Genomic DNA, 15,549 nt, shown 5'->3' on the forward strand with positions numbered 1-15,549 from the left:
GAACAAAGACATTTATACAGATTTGAAACAACTCGGGGGTGAGTAAATGAAGAACTGGGTGAACTGTTCCTTTAATACAGCATTCTGCTTCATGAGGACCGAACCCAGAGCGTGATTGTTATAGGCAGCTGGGTGGTAATAACAGGATCATTATAGAAACTGCAGTTGCACTGAGAATCTAGATCAGCGAATGCCGCAGATTTGAGCTCAAGTCCTGACGCAGCAGACAGCCACTTACAGAAATACAGAGCAGAGCGGTGAAGCACTGAAAACAAATTCTATCAGTTTCTGTAAAAGAATTAGCAGCCTTCCTATTTAGTTGCTTATCCTCTTATTGTTTCAAAGAAGGCTTTAGAAAGACCGAAGAAGTTTAAAAGACAAGACGCCAACACAAAGATTAAATGGTTGAAATATTAGCCAGTACCGTATTTGCATTTTAAAGGGATACTTCACCCAAAAACGAAAATTCTGTCATCATTTACTCACCCTCAAGTAGTTTCAAATCTGAACAAATGTCTTTGTTCTGTTGAACACAAACAAAGATATTTTAAAGCATGTGGGAAACCAAACAGTTCTGGGTCACCATGGACTACCATTGAAGTTTCGTATCCTACTATAGTAGTCAATAGTGACCCAGAACTGTTAGTTTACAAACATTCTTCCAAATATCTTCTTTCGTGTACTGTGTAACAATAACATTTATACAGGTTTTTAATAATGACAGAATTGTCATTATTAAACGATTCATAATTATTATGAACTATCCCTTTAAAAGGCAAAAAGCCACAATATCACAGGCTTGTAACTCACCTGGGCGGCTTTCCTTTTAGCGTTATGCTGTCTAATGCTGGAGGCCGTCACAGAAACAGGCTGCAAACACACACACAGAAAGTCATCCTCGTGGAAAACCAACCCAGCTCGAGATCTCAGTGTTCCCGGGTTGGAGCTCAGAGCGCACGGAATCAATCGTCTCAGGCAGAGAAAGACATCAATCAATGACATCCTGTTAGCATCGCTATTATTATTGAAAGTGCTCTGACACTTTTGAAAGCATCCAATCAGGAAGCATTAGTATCTGGCTGGGGTACAGCACCACACAGGACAACAGAAAGCAAAACTCGAAATAAACCATGCCAAACAAGCCAAAAGCACAAAGCATGATGGGAAAAGTGACACCGTTCAAGGATGTAACATCCTTATGTAAAAATATGACAGCCTTTAGGTCATCGAAAGTGTGCTAGAGACATTTACCTCAGAGTCACGACCGGAAGCGTCCATAGAGCCTGCTGTCATTTACCGATGACTTTAAACAGCTCTTATACAGCAACTGAGTAGAATTATTATTGCTGAACTGGAAACGAATTGCCCCCATTTTCGGAAACGAAAGCACTCAACCATGAATCGAGAGGCGGGGGGCATCATATCTCAGGTGCACAGCAGCAGGAGATGATTATGGGGTTTCAAATAAACCTGGCTAAGTGTCCCGCTGCATTTCGTCTACATCACCAGCTGACTTTGAAGGGATCATCCCAACAGAAATGAGGGGGCAGAGAGCAAGTTATGTTATCTATTTATTTTTATTCTATACCATTTTAATATTGTACTGTATATAATATGATCCCTTTATTGTTAGTATATTAAAAAATGTTTCTTGGATTAATTATTTTACTAAGCTCGTTGCAGTGCATTCTGGGATTGCCGTATCAGTGAAGGATACATGCGAGGCTGCACCTTCAAAATGAAGATTCTGTCATCATTGGCTCTCTAGTCATTTCAAACCTGAATGACTTTCTTCCGCAGAACACAAAAAAATATATTTTGAAGAATGTCCTTAACAGCCCCCCATTCACTTGCATTGGTTACAATCGAAGTGAATGGGAGGCTGTGCTCTTCTGTTACCAACATTTTTCATAATATCTTCTTTTGTGTTCTGCAGAAGAAAGAAAGTCATACAGGTTTGAAATGACAAGAGGGCGTGTAAATGATGACAGAATCCTCATTTTGAAGCTGAACTACTTTAAACTTTACCCAAAATAAGGCATTTTGGAAATGATCTAGACATGCTTTTTAGTTAGACAACTTGATATGTTTTGGAACAGAGCTTGTTTTTGTGTGGATGTGGGGGGCTGGTTTTACCCGTGGAGTGGAGGAAAGACTCTGCACAACGAAGACTACCGGATTGGAGGCTGTTTTGATAGCCTGTACTGCCTCCTCATGGTTGGCGTTCTGTAAGTCCACCACAGACACCTATTTATTACAGACAGAAGACAAGGGGACAGAACAGGAAGACAGAAGCAGATAAGAGTGGAATTATAGGAGACATGATTTTAAAACAATAATTGGCATTATTCTTAAACAACTTTAAAGGGGTCATATGGCGCGAACACATGTTTTTATGTGTCTTTCTTTGGTGTGTTATAAGTTGCCCATGCATGTATTAGACACGTAAAATTTCAAAATGAAAGTGTCGAAACAAAATAATCGCTTTTTAGATTCTATCTGAAAGCATTTCATCTGTCTGGTCTGCGTGTCTGAGTGAATGAACTGCACAGTTTAACATGCTACACGCGTGATGCTCATGAATTTGTCTGCGTCTGCGCTGAATGAGGACATGAACTTCACCTCCAGAGTTGCGCTGAGAGTTTATTTCACAAACATGTTATTTCTTTTTAATAAAGAAAAAGTACTTATTATCCGAATACCCGATTAATCGATGGAAAATCAGTAGAATACTCGATTAGTAAAAGAATCGATAGCTGCAGCCCTAGTCGGAACAAAAGATGCATTCTATCTAAAAGACCCAGACCTGTCTGAAACGCCTCGTGTAACCACACCCCCACAAATCTACGTCAGTTCGTGGTATGATTTGACTAAGACCGCCCAAATGTATACTCAAGTAAAGTGGGCGTACCTGTCAGCACAATTGCTTTGGAACCTGATGTTCCAAATATGGTAAGAGGCGTTACATTTCTGTCACACGCTTGCAGTATTCAACCAATCACTACGCACTGGTTAACTGGCCAATCATAGCACACCTCGCTTTTCAGAGACATGAGCTTTGTAAAAAATCTGCATGTTTCAGAGAGGCGGGGCAAAGAGGAGACACAAACATGCACGGTATGTGGAAAATACGGCATTTTTTAACCTTAAATCGTGTATGCACATTGCATTACATCTAAAACAAACCATAATATTCGTTTTAGCCGTGTCATATGACCCCTTTAATGCAAAACTTCCAGCTAACGCAAAACCTTTTCCAGAGTTAAACTGGACTATGACAGTTTTACGCATGCAAATCATTTGCCAAATGTTTGTGGATGCGTGTGTTTCTTACACACCTGTAAGATCTTGTCTCCTGTTTTAAGGGCACCTGTGGCTCCAGCTGGGCTGTCGGGCAGCACCTGTTTGATGAAAATGCCCTTTAGTTCTTCTCCGTTCTTCAGTCTCTTTATAACAGTGCGGCCGCCCACTATGCTGATGCCCAAAGACTGCTGCGGTTCTAACCAAACCTCCACTCTACAAGAGAAATAGACATAAATATATAGTCAAACCAGACGCTGACACGCAGTGCACAGAAATATGAAAACAGAGTGTCTTTAACAAGTGGTGATAAACAAAAATTTGGGGAATACAAATATTTTCCAAATTAGTTTCCAAAACAGTTGATAAAGTGTCAGATATGAAAAGCAGACTCAAGCTTTTTAAATAGTGTTTAGAAGTCTTACCTGCGTGGTGGACCCCAGTGACTGAAAACAGGCGTCTCTTCACCTTCTCCTTCCTCCCTCTCTGGAAGATCGCTGTGAACATCATACACAAGTACTATATGAAACATACGCTCCAAAATTTACATTTATCACCGATCAGCAATGCAGACAGCTTCTTCAAGTTCATTGCACCTTTGGCTTCCTCTGACTGGTGGAACACCAGCTCCCTGGCTTCTTCTCTTCCTGTTTGTAGAGGAAGTCAGCTGTACAGTCCTGTAGAGTACAAAACACAAGCACGACTCAGATCCTCAAAACCAAACTGACACAAAGACAATATTACTCTCAAATCAAAGAAAGAATCTAACTTGATTTGATACAGAATGACACAAAAACAGTGATTTCTACTTCAGTGTAGAAAAACGATGAGAGGGATTATTTGCGAAATGGATCAAAATAACCATCATTATTATTTTAGTATTCAAGAAAGAGTAAAGTGTAATTAGAGTCAGATTGTTCATTGATATAGAACTTTTTAGGTTTAATAACACTATAGTGACTTTATGGTTTCAGACATTTTTATATACAAAAATTAAAAGCATGACTTCTTTCCCCATTAAAGTGCACTACACTACAGAAACGCAGACAATAAAATTAAAACTACGGTGTTTATTTATTTACAAACTCTAAAATTGTGGATTTTCATTATTATTATTATTCAGTATAATGCTACAGATAATATAATACAGAAAAAAATGAAATTCAACCAAACATGAATCAGCATGTGAAAAATTTACTTGAAAGAACTTTTTACATTTACATTTAGTAATTTAGCAGACGCCTTTATCCAAAGCCTTTTATCCGACGTACAAAGTAAAATAAAATAAAATAAAACAAATAAAATAAAATAAAACAAAAATGTATTAATCTTATATAGCAACCTTAAAAATAAACCAATAAATTATAAAATGACAAAAAGCATATACCAAAATGGCTAAAGCTTGAACTAAAATTAACACAAAAGCTAAAAATAAAAGCTAATTCAGTACCTCAAATAAATATGTTTTAATTGTGCAGTCCTGCCATTTTCAAATGAAGCACACACACATACTTAATCAGCTAAGCTATTTAAATGAGGATGTATCATTAAATTAGAAAAAAAAATAAGGCCAATTAGAATTGCTTTAGACTAACTCCAACCTGAACCTTAAACCTAGGAAAGCTATTTGGGAATTATTAAAATAAAAAATGAATTATTTCTCCAATTAATAATAGCACTTTAAGCAAACTTCTAGAGACAAATCTGTCCCCCAACTATACAATCATCTCTACTTTCACTACACATACACACACAGTAATTGTCTCTACTGCGTCTGTCGGAGCCTCAGCTGCGTTTCGCACCAATTTGACCCCTTTCATCGTGTAGCTCAAAACGTCATTTTATCTCCATTTCTCACCTTCTCCTCAATGTCTCAAACACACCTGCGTTACAGTGCTTACATCTCTTTCATTAGCTCATTTTCATAATTACAACAAACATTATCATTTCCCTAAATGTGTATCAAAACTCTGAATTATACATTTTGAACAATCCATGATTTAACTCCCATCACAGCCAATATAAAAGGTTAAAATACAAAAAAAATCCTAATTGTTTTATAGCTATTAAAGATGCTCTACCGATTTCAACCGCAGTACCACAGTTGTCCAGGAGGTGGGGCTAAAGTTCCATTAACAAAAGGTGCACCAGACCATTTAAAATTCAACACAGCAACCCCAACAATCCCACACAGCCACTGTGAACACATTTTAAAACTAAAAACTATTACGACAGTATGGTGTGTATTCAATAAACCATATACTATTTAGAGACTTCTAGAGTAATATTGAAATCTAGAAGTGTTTAAGTTCATTCTGAATGTGGACTCACTCTGTGTCCGTGTCGGTCAACGTGAGTTCCGAAGTTCTGGAGTCCGATTCAGCCCCACTGTCTGCTCTCTCCAGCCACGAGACAGACTGACCTGAGAACAGTCGGAAGTGTAAAACACTTTACAAATATACTGAACTCAAATCTTCGAATAAAAAGACAAACGCTCACTGGGGGGCTTTTGATGGAGCTGAATGCGATCGATGCTCGCACTGAGATCTTCCTCCTCTTCTGTGAACTGTGCCTGCAATAACACAACATTTTTCATCATTTACTTATTTTAGATATTTTTAATTGTATGATGCTGTTCTGCATAAATCAAGAACAAGTCAAGGTTGCATTTTACACCAAATTTCAAAGAAACACATCAATCGATATCAGCCAATCAGATATAAGCAAAGCCTATGATGACCAAGAAATCTTTTTCAAAACAAAGAGTTTCATTAGACATCACCTGTTGTTGCAAATCAGACTGATAGGGGTTCAGTATCGCAGGTTCTTCCCAGGAGTGCTTCTTCTTGCTGAGGTAAGAAGGCAAACTCTCATCTCTGACCTTGAAGCTCTCTTGATCGGTCCTCATCTCCATCCCCTCCAGCTCGTCCTCATCATCATCTACGGCCATCTCTCTCTCCAGGCCGGGCAGGATGGTGGTGAGGGGGGAGGCGTAGCGGGGCTCTGCATCTAAGATTAACTCGGGTTCCTCATCCAGATCGTCTGATAAAACGGAGCTGTTTCCAAAGTCCTGAATGCAAACAGAACGCTTGTGAAGAAACGACATCATGCAAAGAAGTTTTATAGAGTATGTCTAGACACATTTAGCTAGATTTGAGTTAATTAACAACTTTATGATACCATTGTTGTATGATTTTAGTGACAACGTAACATTTCAAGACATGATGGGAGGATTAAGACATCATTCACTTCCTGTCTGTCTGTCTGTCTGTCTGTCTATCGGCTATGCAAAAAGCGAGTCTTTGTCCTCTCGCAAAAGTGCACGGGATCTGTCCTCATCTACCTCTCACACTAACAGACGATAAGAGCTGAAAGTGCACTTTTCCCCCGCGCCGCTCCAACAAGCCGACTCAGCGCCTTTCTCCATCACCCCCGCCCACCCTGGAGAAGAGCAGAACCAATTTGCCATGAAAAATGCGCAGAGTCTAAAATCTTAATGGCCCAATTAGTCTCGTTTTGAGTAGATTTACGGCAGCACTTGACTCGGCCGCCTCAATTACATCTTTGCTAAAATTCAAGGATAATACGCCACATCTCGAAGGGCTATAGAGGGGGTCATGCATCACTTCGGAGAAGGCCCTCTCCGGAGACGTGCACATTTGTTCCTCTTTTTCTTCCGCTCTTACTCTTTGTTAATCACAGACTAAGTTTGGTTGCTTCAAGTCTTTCTTGTGATTGGCTGTTTGTAGCTTTGGCCATCACCCAGTAGTCTATATGAAGGGTGTTTTAAGACGTATATTCCAACTTTGAATACCTCTGGCATAGCTATGTGAGTGTGACTGATGGTCTCCTTTGCCTCCAGCTGCTCTTCAGTACCCTCTACAGGCCAAGGGGACTGCTGCACATTGCTGTTCTCCTCTGGCTAAGTTCATAAACACAGAGAAAAACAAAAAATATAAAGAAAAGTATTCACTTATAAAGGTAATAATCAAACATGCTCTCCTAAATTATCTCATCCAGAGAGTGAATGTGCATGAACTGATTCACAAAATGGTTCAGATTCACAGATTCGTTTGAGTCGCATCACAGACGTTTCTGTGTAGCACTTTACATCTTTTTTTTTAGGCGAAGTTTTATAAGATGCACTGATAAGTCTTTTTTATACATTTATAAGTTATACATACAAACAAATATTTCAATGTGGTCAGTTACTTTTCGTTATTAACGAAATATCGTTTCGTTATATTAAAACTTATTTAAGTTTAAATTTACTTTTATTAACTTTACCTTTATTAACTTTAACATTTTTCATTTAGTTAAGTTTTTCCAATAATTTAGGTCGATATTTGATTTAATTTCAATGAACAGAAATGTTTTCCAAGTTTTAACTTTTGTAAACTAAAACAACCTTGATCTACACAAATAACACTTTTAAAGCATAAATCCACACAAACAACTCCAGCAATTGTGTTATGAACAGATGGTATGAAAAACGTTACAAATAATTTTCATCAAGCAAATGTTATGAATGTTATTAATTTTGTAAATAAATATTATGGACAGATGTTATAGAGAAATGACATGACTATTAATAACAGAAATACATTTTATGAATAAATGAGTTGGTGTTATGCATAACAGTTAAATAAATGTTACGAAAAAACTATATACTGTAAGTGAATTGTTTTTATGATATATTATTAATTGTATAAATACACATTATGAATGTTATGCATTACAGTTATCTATGTTATAAATATGAATGTTATAAACATTGTAAATGAATGTTATGATTAGATGCTATGAAAAGATGATGTTATGGACAGATGATATAAATAAATGTAACAGGGTCATGATTTCAGATCCTCACCACCAGTGGTTTCCTAATTCCAAGCTTGACCTTCCCAGGTGGAGCGGATTTGAGGACCTCGACGGCCTGGGCTAGAGAGCAAGCGTCCAGATGAACGTCATTGACAAACACCAGTTGGTCTCCAGGGAGGAGACCGCCATGATTATCTGCCACGCCCCCAGGCAACAGAGAGCGAATGATGATCACGGAGCGAGTAACATCGAGAGGGTCCTGCAGAGGGCAATGCAGACCATAGTAAACACACACACAGACACAAAAAAAACCAGACCAGAGCAGAGCAGATGTGAGTTACACTTTATAACTTAGACGATGAGATCTTGACAAGTGCGTTTAAAACTTCTGTTTAAAATTACTGACATTTAAATCGTTTAAATCACATTTTAAAAAAAAATGTACACAACATTTGTATTCTTTTTATTTTTTATACAAATCACAATGTAAAAAAATGTAATGTCAAACTCAAAATCAATTGTGAGTCACGCTATGGCTACATAGGCTGCAATGGTTAGGATGCACCCTATATAGGCTGTAAGTAGCAAGTCACCTCATAGTTGTGGAACAGTGCTACACTTGCAAAAATCCAACAAACTTGCTGTAAGGCCAAACGAGGCCGACTTTCCCGCTCCAAGTGTCACCTCATCAATCACGTCTCCGGGGAACAATGTCATAAAACTGCAACTTAACTTGATTTGATATCTTCAACAATATATTTGATGACCCATATGGACACCTTTTTATACGGCCAACGACAATATAAAAGTGATTAACAAGTAGTTATCCGAGACTAAAAACTGGAGCAGAAGTACGGCCATTAGTAAGCTCATCTATCTAACCATGAACATTTACGACCATCCGCCGAACTGACCATGCTTGCGTACGCGCTTTTAAGAAGTTTGCCACGAATCTTATGGTTTTATGAAAAGTGGTGAGATAATTGTAAGGGTGTCAGTTGACATTTTGGGAAAGACCAATAAAACTGGATATAAAACTAGTTTGGATGAAACTTCAAAGTTCAGTCACGTAGACATTTCTAAAGACAATTGAAGTAGTGCTTACTCAGGCAAAACTTGCTTGCATTCCTGCCCAAAAATGAAAATTCTTCCATCATTTACTCATTCTCATGTCATTACAAACCTGTATGACTTTCTTTCATCTGCAGAACCCAAAAGAAGACATTTCGAAAAATATTGGTAACCAAACAACATTGGCCCCCATTGACTTCCATTGTATGAATACAAAACCACAGAAACATTTCTCAACATATCTTCTTTTGCGTTTCACAGAAGAAAGAGTCACATACAGGTTTTGAACAACGTGAAGGTGAATAAATTATACAAAAAATATTTTCAGCTGTTTCACCAAGCGGTGGGGACCCCGAGCGCAACCATCAGGGGACTAGGAATCGTCAACCAGCCATACCGTGAAAGTGGGTCGGCACGCCCGGCAACAACGCCCCCCCCCTCCCCGATTACCTTGTGAACCAACGCTGCACAGTAAGCAGACAAGAAAAGCAATTTTAGTCAGAGAGGAACTAGAAGGGAAAACGGGGGAAAAAGAGAGGAAAGTTGGAGAGAGGATTTGAAGTTCCACTCCAGCTGGCTCTTTAGGAGCACACAGGCTGCATTGTCCGGCTGCCGGGTTTCAGCCAAGCGTGCTTTGCTTTCCAAGCTCCTCTCTCATCCCACATGGCCGGTGATGTCAACGGGTCGTTTTTATATAAGAAAATCACAGCAAAGGGGGGCTCCTAAGACCACCATACGTCACCTTGTACGGAACAAAAGCAGCAATCGATGTGAATGCTCGGCCTTCGGATGAGCGATTGAAAGAGACCTGAGTCTGCTCCATTTCTTATTCATGTTTCCACCTGAGTGCAGATATGATTTAGATGGCGTATAATACATGGCTCATTGGGGGTGCAGCTGTCTTCGACGTTACAGGTGTGCGGAATAGCTCGGAATGAAAACAAAAAAATGACAATCCCAGAAGATCCTGGCTGCTGCCGAGCATTACTGATGATAACGTGATGAATGTTTGCAATGACAAACCTTTACACCAAATATGAACGTAAATAAGTAATGCAAGCTAAAAATGGCAATGAACTAAAGCACAGCCAAATGCAAATAGAATGTTTTTTACAGCTATTCCACAATTTACTGTAAATCAAGTCTGGCTCTTTGACCTTCACCTAGTTTACATCAATTCAAAAACCATTTGATATATCTGAAGAATTAAAGGCCCAGTGTATGAAAACTAGCGGCATCTAGTGGTGAGGTTGCAAATTGCAACCAACGGCTCACTCCACCCCTCCCTTTCAAAGCACTACTATGGCAAACACAGAACTAAGATGTCATCAAGTTTCCGGGATTTTTTTAGTTATTTTTGCCGAATGCATTCACGAAACAAGCTCTTTAGAGCAGTGTTGTCGGGTTTACTTGAGGTTACTTGGCCGGCCCTGCTCATCTGAGGGATTGAAATTCTTCAGCGTGGTGTCAGGTGGACAGTAAATCTGCCATTTCGCAGGAACCATCTACCTCGCTCCTGCGCTCTGCCTCTCGTTCAATCTTGCTGAACAGAATACCAAGAACTCCAGGAAGTCTGCGTCTTGCTTTTGCTCGGTTTATCTTCGTTTTTTCATTGGTCTCCTCGCAGCTGTCTGTAAAGAATAACGGAGGCCACCACGAGCAAATCGCTCTTAGTTTAATTAACGGAAAACAATGCATTTATGCATGTTAGTTAGAACACCCTCGTGTCGTCGTGGAGCTGTTTTTTCATCGAGTGCAGTAAAATAGCCCTTGGTCAGTTTTAGAGGCTTCGGGCCACGGAATAAATAAACAAAGAAAAATAATAAATAATAGCACAGCGAGATGATTTATGACTCTCCTTTAAAAAAACATTCACTGGATGGGACTAAATGCGGTATTGATGTGCAGGTTAGGCGATCTGAACCGAATTATTCAAAAAAATGTGTTCGCTCGGATTCGTCTCCCTGGCAAGAGGCGAAGGCCAGGAATTATTTGAACCATACGGAGGTAATAAATGTGCTGCACCCCGAGAGTTTACAGTAGGTAAAGTAAATATTTTGCATCTCTCAATGGGTCCCACATAAATGTGCTTTCATGCAATGCGGCATCTAAACATACCTGTAAGTACGAGAACCTTCCGAGAACGACACAATTTCTTCATGTTCAAGTTTTTAATAACATTGTTTATTATTCGTGTGCAGGGAGGTTGTTAAGGGGTCAACAGCTTTCCTAAAAAGAGGTTTATGTTAAGTTCCACTTTAAGTAATGCACTTTGTTCCCCGGGGATGGTTAACATTCACGCTAAAACCCGCTGCGGGAGAGCTGCTCAGTTGAAACATGACTTGCAAGAACTTCAATTGTAATCGAGAACATACAATTATGACTTCTAAATGCCCGTGAGGTCACAATTCTTAAAAATGAAAGTCATGACCGAGCCCTCGAGGTTGACCAAAAACCTTGTGTCTTGTGTCAGACTGATTTCAGTAACACTTCAGTGTCACTCCCGCAGTCTACCCGAACAAATTACCACTTTCCAGCTGTCAATGTGACCATGGTCGGCCATAAATCTAGCTGCGGTTACGGATCTCCCTGCTTTGGCAGGGACTTCGGGGCAACTCCAGAAGTTGAGCGAGGGAAGGCGGGCGGGCGGTAGAAAGGGGAAGATAATGCCCAGATTGAAGGTTCTAGAAAGCTGCGAGCATATCTGCGGGTCTTAAGGTTGTCTTATCAGCTCAGGACTTTTACTGTAGATGCAACAGCAAAATCGATTTTCCCCCTTGCAGACTGTAAAGGCCCTGGCCTGTCTGCCGCGAGACAAAAACGAAAAAGAACGAAGCTGCGAGATTCTCCTCCATTAGAAGACCTTATAAAGCCGTTCCCTCAATGCATTGTGGGAGCTGCTGGCTTTGTTTTGGGCAAAGCTCATACATTTATGGACATTTTAACACTTCTTGCAAGTGCCTACATCCCCTCCTCCCCTTCAGAATCAATTCCCACCCATCGAGCACCAGGCCCTCGGGTTGGAAAGCGTCGGTTCGGTGTAGATAAGCGAACGGAGGGATGGAGGTGGAGGGGGGGCTCAGCTGGTGCGGAGAAGGAAGCGAGTGAGTTCGACCAGCGAGATGCTGCACGGGTCAATATGGCTTCCAATAAACCCCAGGGTGCACCAAGCGGTCCAAGAAGATCTGCAAAGTCAGCTTTAATGCATCGCTCCTCATGACAATGATCCATGATATGAGTTTCAAGATTTTCCTTCTCTTGGTGGAAGAAAGATCTCGATTTTGTGGCACCAAGACAGCATTTGCTTGTACTCGTTCACGGCCAAAACCAACAAAACAAAACCTTGCACACCTTTATAAGCCCAAAAGAACAGAAACTGTATGAAAACAAAGGACTCCGAGTCAGAGTAATGTAATTCCTTAGCACAGCAAAGAGCCTATGGGCCCTGTCCTGAGTTCACTCGTCCCTCCTCTATCTTCATAACTACATTCATCACCGAGATGAAGAGAAAGGAAGAATTTAAAGGATCACTGCTCAGGTTACGGCTATTAAGCGGCGATGTAATTCCGTCCATGTCGCAATCACTCATAGAAGCATGTCATACCATTATAATGCGATCTCCGTTCTGTTTCGCCCGTCTCGAACCCGCACCCCTTATGCAAAAGCCATTTATTAAGCCCCTGATGAAGTTGCAAGCTTCGGATTGCGTGCTTATCCACTGCCAATACCGTTCCCTGCATGAAACCTATTTCAATTCGCGGGTGGATAATATAAAGCACGTGGTGTCCCGCAGGAGCACGGGAGAGGTTCTGCATTCTAAGTGGCTTCATTACTCGATCACTTCTGATTCGGGATCAACGTGCAGTTATGTACTAACCCTGATTAGAAGACTATTGAAGAAAGGGGGAAAGCAGCTTTCTGTAGTGAGCGAATGGAGCAAAGGGTTGGACGGCTGGTGCAGGGCCAGCTGAACAGCGGAGGCCCATGTCTGAGAGGTCTCGATGCCTTTTTGTTCGCTGGCCAATGACTTGTGACACGGACGCACGTTTCCTCTGATCAGACCTCAGGAAAGTCAAGGGGGATTAATTGGGTCTTTTCAAAGGGTTATATTTGTGAAAGGAGCAGTACGCCTGGCTTTTATAAAAGTAAATATGGCTCAATGGCCCCCTTGAAAACATTAAGCACTGGGATTTGTGTATTTATGATTGTATTTGCAAGACAGCATTACATACTGAATAAAGCTTGTTGAAATTTTTTGCATTCAATAGAGTACAAATGTTTAACATACAGACTCATATTGTAGGTCATTTCAGCCTTCAGGCGATTCCATTCGTAATGTTTTTAATCTTTATGATCTTTCATTCTAATTGAAAAATCTTTTGACAAAAAGGTTAGTCTTATTCACAGGAAAAACAAGTAGCAAATAAAAAGAAGGAAGATAACCTGATAGTCCAGTATGCTGAAGCCGAGACCCCTTTCTCCCTTCTCCAATTCAAGCACCTTCACCTCTGAAGACCAGAGAGCAAGCTCATCTTCATCATTCTCCTCCTCCGGCTCTTCTCCCCCCGGGCCGCTCGGCTCAAACGAGTTTCCTTCATTGTCATAGTCCTGCTGAACTGAAGGTGCCTGACGGGTCTGTGCAGAAAAACACAAATCATGGTGAGATTGAGTACAACTGTAGTGCCTCCAGTTTCAATTAAAATGCTGAACACAGTGAGGAGATACAAGCAAACCTTGAGCTGCTCTCTTAAACTATCTCGTAGACTTGTGTCTTTAGCCAGCATGGAGAGGTTATTCTCAATCTGTAAGAGCATTAAAGACGAGGATTTTATTGACCTACTGAAAAATAAATTTTGTATATATTGTATGTTTTGTATAAATTGTATAAATATGTAATAAAGCATATCATACAATTATGATTTTTTTGCTGGTGTGTATCAACAATTTTAAGGATCCGTGTGGTGTGTGTTACCTGTTCCTGAAGGCTGGCTGAGGGGCTGGCGGACCGCCACTCTTCAGATTCAGGCTGGTATTCGCTGCCCTCCTCAGCGAGGCGTCTGCAGCAGACCAAGGTAAATGGAGGCGGAACCTCTCTGAGGAACGCAACAGCTTCCCGTCTGGACTTCCCATACAACTGTACGCAATTCACCTACAAATAAATCACACATTATTTACTTATTGAAGCTGGTTATTCATGTAACACGTACCCATGACTCAAATTTTATGTCATCATTTATTTGTTATTAAAACTGTTAAAAATGTCTTTTTTTTCATGAAGTAAATCTGTCACGTGTTTGGGACAACATGAGGGTGAGTAAACGAAGACAATTTCAGACGAGCTGTTCCTTTACTTTAAAGAGGCTGAGAAAAATCTTATTAACATCCCATGGTGTACTTATTAAGCCTCTTTCCTGTCACTGAGACATGCAGGTGACTATATCACATTATCTCTGTGGCATCCACTGGTCCTCTTTGATTGGCATTTAATGGAGCGGGCAAGCCTGGAGCTGCTATGATGAGTGGGGGCCGCGCTGTGCCATCTGCCCAAACCAGGGGGAGGCCATGGCCTCTACACATCCTTTCCCTTACACACACACCATCATTTCACCACTGGGCTTCTATCTACTCATTTAGCCTAAGATTAACTAGGAGTGTGGTTGTGCTGAAATTTTCAACACGTACATAAAAGCATTCTTTTGAGGTTACTACAAACCCATGCATGGCCCCAGGATGGAGCCTTGGGGTACGACACACCTCGCTATAACCCGCTTCTCCCGCAGCCCTGCAAACCTCGCCTGCACCATCCGGGCTGCTGCCAACAGCAACAGTCTGAGGGCACAGCGGCCCTCGGCCACTACACCAGGTGGAAGGGTAGAAGGAAGGGGGCAGGAAACGAAGCCAGTAGGGGTGGTTAGGGCGGGGGACAGTCACGCAGATGGCCTCGGTCAGACTCAGGGGCCATCCTGCCAGAACATCCATGCGACTACATCAGCCACACCAGGCCTTCCTGGAGACCCGGAGCTGGCAGGCTGCAAAGGTCAGTCGTATTAAGGCAACAGAGAAGAGGCGCACCACCGCCAGCCAAAAGTAAAACTCCAGGCTGGCCAAACCCTGGGAGCCCACCTACCCAAAATGCCAAATACAGGGGGTGTCCAGATGATACACGCTGCTACTGAGGAAGCGGGTTAATGCTCTTTAAAATGTGTTTACCTCCAGAAGTTCGTCCTCTGGTCGAAGCAGCCCGTGTTTTGCTACTGGGCCTTCAGGAGCCACTGTAGAGATGTAATGGTGCCCATCGAAAGAGTCTAGTTCCACGCCCAAGCGCATTGTGTGTATCGGGAGAAGCTATAGAGACAT

The 15,549-nt window shown here is 41.1% G+C and overlaps 1 protein-coding gene across 7 annotated transcripts in view; it reads right to left on the reverse strand.

Moving 5' to 3' along the window:
• Positions 1-15,549, reverse strand: part of patj (PATJ crumbs cell polarity complex component) — an 84,037-nt gene that overhangs the window by 45,829 nt on the left and 22,659 nt on the right. For 5 of the 7 annotated variants that reach the window (XM_057326415.1, XM_057326413.1, XM_057326414.1 and 2 more), the window contains exons 16-29: positions 15,403-15,537; positions 14,165-14,341; positions 13,926-13,994; positions 13,636-13,827; positions 8,171-8,380; positions 7,115-7,222; positions 6,083-6,370; positions 5,800-5,872; positions 5,632-5,722; positions 3,897-3,977; positions 3,726-3,797; positions 3,339-3,516; positions 2,137-2,247; positions 811-870 (exon numbers count right to left, since the gene is read on the reverse strand). In XM_057326415.1, the coding sequence (XP_057182398.1) occupies positions 811-870; positions 2,137-2,247; positions 3,339-3,516; positions 3,726-3,797; positions 3,897-3,977; positions 5,632-5,722; positions 5,800-5,872; positions 6,083-6,370; positions 7,115-7,222; positions 8,171-8,380; positions 13,636-13,827; positions 13,926-13,994; positions 14,165-14,341; positions 15,403-15,537 (1,845 nt within the window). The remainder of the gene's footprint in view (positions 1-810; positions 871-2,136; positions 2,248-3,338; positions 3,517-3,725; positions 3,798-3,896; positions 3,978-5,631; positions 5,723-5,799; positions 5,873-6,082; positions 6,371-7,114; positions 7,223-8,170; positions 8,381-13,635; positions 13,828-13,925; positions 13,995-14,164; positions 14,342-15,402; positions 15,538-15,549) is intronic. The other 2 variants (XM_057326417.1, XM_057326416.1) reach the window with 1 other exon arrangement.

Source organism: Triplophysa rosa, linkage group LG25 (assembly GCF_024868665.1).
Source record: "Triplophysa rosa linkage group LG25, Trosa_1v2, whole genome shotgun sequence".
Taxonomy (NCBI): Eukaryota; Metazoa; Chordata; class Actinopteri; order Cypriniformes; family Nemacheilidae; genus Triplophysa; species Triplophysa rosa.